The sequence below is a fragment of the Limulus polyphemus genome, unplaced genomic scaffold, assembly GCF_000517525.1.
Source record: "Limulus polyphemus unplaced genomic scaffold, Limulus_polyphemus-2.1.2 Scaffold1455, whole genome shotgun sequence".
Lineage (NCBI taxonomy): Eukaryota > Metazoa > Arthropoda > Merostomata > Xiphosura > Limulidae > Limulus > Limulus polyphemus.
Genome location: NW_013667065.1, coordinates 195,855 through 199,519, shown reverse-complemented (window position 1 = coordinate 199,519; position 3,665 = coordinate 195,855). Strand labels below are relative to the sequence as shown.

The 3,665-nt window shown below is 31.5% G+C and overlaps 1 protein-coding gene across 1 annotated transcript in view; it reads left to right on the top strand.

The window, feature by feature from the left end:
- LOC111086815 (ly6/PLAUR domain-containing protein 6B-like) overlaps window positions 1–3,324 on the top strand; it is a 38,181-nt gene extending 34,857 nt beyond the window's left edge. Inside the window, exon 6 of the mRNA XM_022391219.1 lies at window positions 3,282–3,324. Coding sequence (XP_022246927.1) covers window positions 3,282–3,286 — 5 coding nt within the window. The 3' untranslated portion in view covers window positions 3,287–3,324. The remainder of the gene's footprint in view (window positions 1–3,281) is intronic.
- Window positions 3,325–3,665: the final 341 nt, after the last annotated feature.

Here is a 3,665-nt window from a genome sequence, read left to right as displayed (position 1 = left end):
CTATCTATATATATATATATATATATAGAAATACCAAAACCTCCGTATATATAAAAAATCAGCAAATAAAAATGTACTTGCCAAAAAGCCCGAATCTGAGAATCAGACTTTCCAGTACTAAACTCCTATTTTATAAATTAAACTCAAATTATAAAGATGAAAGGTCAGGTTATCAATATATATATACATTGCCACACTCCTAAGGACTAATACATCAAGTCACGATTTTGGGTAAAGTTGGAAAGCCCTGTAAATGTATTATACATATATATATATAAATTATGTATATCCCATGTGTTAGATTGATATATAATTTTGTATTGAATAAAAAGCCTCCCAGTGGCACAACGGTATGTCTGTGGACTTACAACTCTAGAAACGGGGTTTCGATACCCGTGGTGGGCAGAGCACAGATAGCCCATTGTGTAGCTTTGTGTATAATTACAAACAATTACAAAGAAATTGAATGAAAAACGGGGCCAAATCTCTAAATAAATTATTTTTCCCTTGTATTGTAAAACATATACAAAAGTCACAATAAGGACCTTCTCCGTAAGTTTAAAGCAACTTAAATGTGTTAAATTACTTTTATTAGAAAATATATAGTATTGTTATTTTTATAGGTTTAGTATTTGACTGCGGAAAAAAAGTTCTGTTCACATAGCGAGTTACTGTACTAATATATATAGTCACAGCTATTAAATAAATATCAATAGTGTACTAATATACGTAGTCACAGCTATTAAATATATATAAATACTTTACTAATATATATAGTCACAGTTATTAAATATATATAAATACTGTACTAATATACGTAGTCACAGCTATGAAATATATATAAATATTGTACTAATATATATATAGTCACAGCTATTAAATATATATAAATATTGTACTAATATACGTAGTCACAGCTAATAAATATATATAAATACTGTACTAATATATATAGTCACAGTTAATAAGTATATATATAAATACTGTACTAATATATATAGTCACAGCTATTAAATATATATAAATACTATACTAATATATATATAGTCATAGCTATTAAATATATATAATACTGTACTAATATACGTAGTCACGGCTACTAAATATATATAACAAATTTTGCTTAAACTGAGACTTTTAACACCCACAAAGCACATGCTCTCAAGTCGAACTTTCTGTATAAATCCTACAGAAATGAATGAATGTGATGCATGTGATTCTTGAATGACTAACACTGAGACGATAATAATTTGGTAGTAGACATACATAGACAGGGAGACATAAACAGATATCCATACATAGACAGGGAGACATAAACAGATATCCATACATAGACAGGGAGACATAAACAGATATCCATACATAGACAGGGAGACATAAACAAATATCCATACATAAACAGGGAGACATAAACAGATATCCATACATAGATAGGGAGACATAAACAGATATCCATACATAGACAAGAAGACATAAACAAACAAAGTTATCATGTTGAAGGGTTTTACTTAACATCATGTGCAATTAATGAGCTTGCTATGAGATTGATTTATCTTTTATCTGGAATCAAAATTATTTTTATTACCTCCATCCATTGGAATTTGTGAGAGTTTCGAATTCATTCTGTTTTAAATCTACACAACGAGGGTAAATTAATGATGAAAATGACTCAGTCAGATTTGATCCATACATTTAATACTTGCTCAGTTAGTCTTGTACTTCTATCCAGGAGCTGTCTTGAGGATAACTGTTAATATAAAACAGAGGAGTTGAAATATTCTTCAATTAATTACTGAACGTAAAGTTCAAAACCAGATTGAGATATTTTTTCATTATATTTTGTTCAGTAATGTTTCTCTGTTTGTTTGTACTTTTCTAGCGCATTTGGCTGTTGTGCACTACAGAGTTGAAGCAATAGTGTTAAAATATATTTTGATTCACCTAACCCATACACAAACATGGATTTCTATTAAATCTAGTTATGAGATCTGTCAATGTGTTCTGTTTGTATTCAATATACAATTCTACTTGAACACATTCTTTCTTTCCTAAAAAAAGCCGTCGGACACACGTATCAAGTTATATAAAAATTACTCTAAGCCAGGTGCTGGTATATTACTGATACGTACCCATGACTTCCAGTCTCTGATTGCTACACAATGTGCAGTCAACGAATTAGCGAAAGTTCGCTCACCTCAAATTGCTCTTTTGACACACTGTGAGATAATATCAGAGGATAATAATTACCGATAAAACTTAAAACCTGTAATTTAGACAACTAACCTGGACTTAAACGCTGGCTGTACTATTGAAACAACGTCTGAGGCAGCTGCATGGGTTGTATACTGAAGCTGTAGAATTCCTGCCTTAGTTGCACCGGCTTTTCCGTGCTGTTCATATGGTGGCATATGGGAAACGTACTTACGGAGCGTAACGTTTAACACATGTTATGGGACTGGTCAGCTCACCTTCCAGGAATGAGCATGGTATAAGAATTTGGAGAAATAATGTCAGTAAATCAGAAGTTAGTCGACTGATGAACAGTAAGAGTATGAATGGTGTTTTATCAGGCATAAGGTAAACGAGACTCTATTAACGAATTACTTCATAACCTCGATATTTGTTTCAATAAATACTTTAGGATTCTCATGCCAACTTTGTTCGCAACAATGAATTTTAGGACCATCAACCAGTAACGTTCTTTTTAGTTTAATCGAAAGAAAAACACATTTATACTACACGAGTTTGTCATTTTTGCCTTAACTACAGTTAAATCATGTGATTTTTATAATATTTGATATTATACCATTTCACATTGATATCTTACCGGATATAGGAAACATTATAAACTATTTGAATGACTATGTAAACGAGTATAAAATACATAAATATCAAATCATAAGCTGGTACTGATTGATCACTTTGTATTATGCTGTTACGCTGACTAAACTTGTTTTTATTTATGTCATCCACTTTACTGTATCCGAATCATGCTAGTATCTAATCCAGTTTTCGTTTCTCTTATGCTTTTCTATATCCCAGCACACCTAGTGTTATTACGTTCTTTGTACCAGACTTGTGAAAAAATAATTTGTCTAAATGGTTCCAGTTTGGTTGGTTTTGTTCCAATGCGAAAAGTGATGAACGTTTTTAAATCTGTGGAAATCTGTTGTTTTTGTCTTTAGATTTTATATAAACATCGTAAAGCTATAAGTTAATCAGTTATTGAGCCATGAAATGTTCCTGTTTTCTTAATAATTTGTTTTATGTTTAACTCGTAGAATGACTCAAGCCCGATGCAGGTGTCTTACGATTACATCAACTAGAATCAACAGAAAGAATGTTCGCCTGTGTTATGATGTCTAGATGTCCAAGTAAAATCTCCACTGGCTTGAAAACAGTTCCTTATTTTACTAACAACGCTTTGAGAGAGTCTGCTGTGATTGTTTGGTTTCCATTCCATACGTCAGTGAAACATCCAAATGTTATCTTCGAAAGACAGTCATGATTTAAGAGGAGTTCGGGAACAATCTAAATTATGTCATTCACTTAAAAGTGACAAGTAAGAGAAGAATGTGTGAGGCAAATATATGAAAAAAACCCAACAATAACACATATAGAGCATAGGTTGAAGTATTAATCTTTGGCATTTTAGATCACGTGAC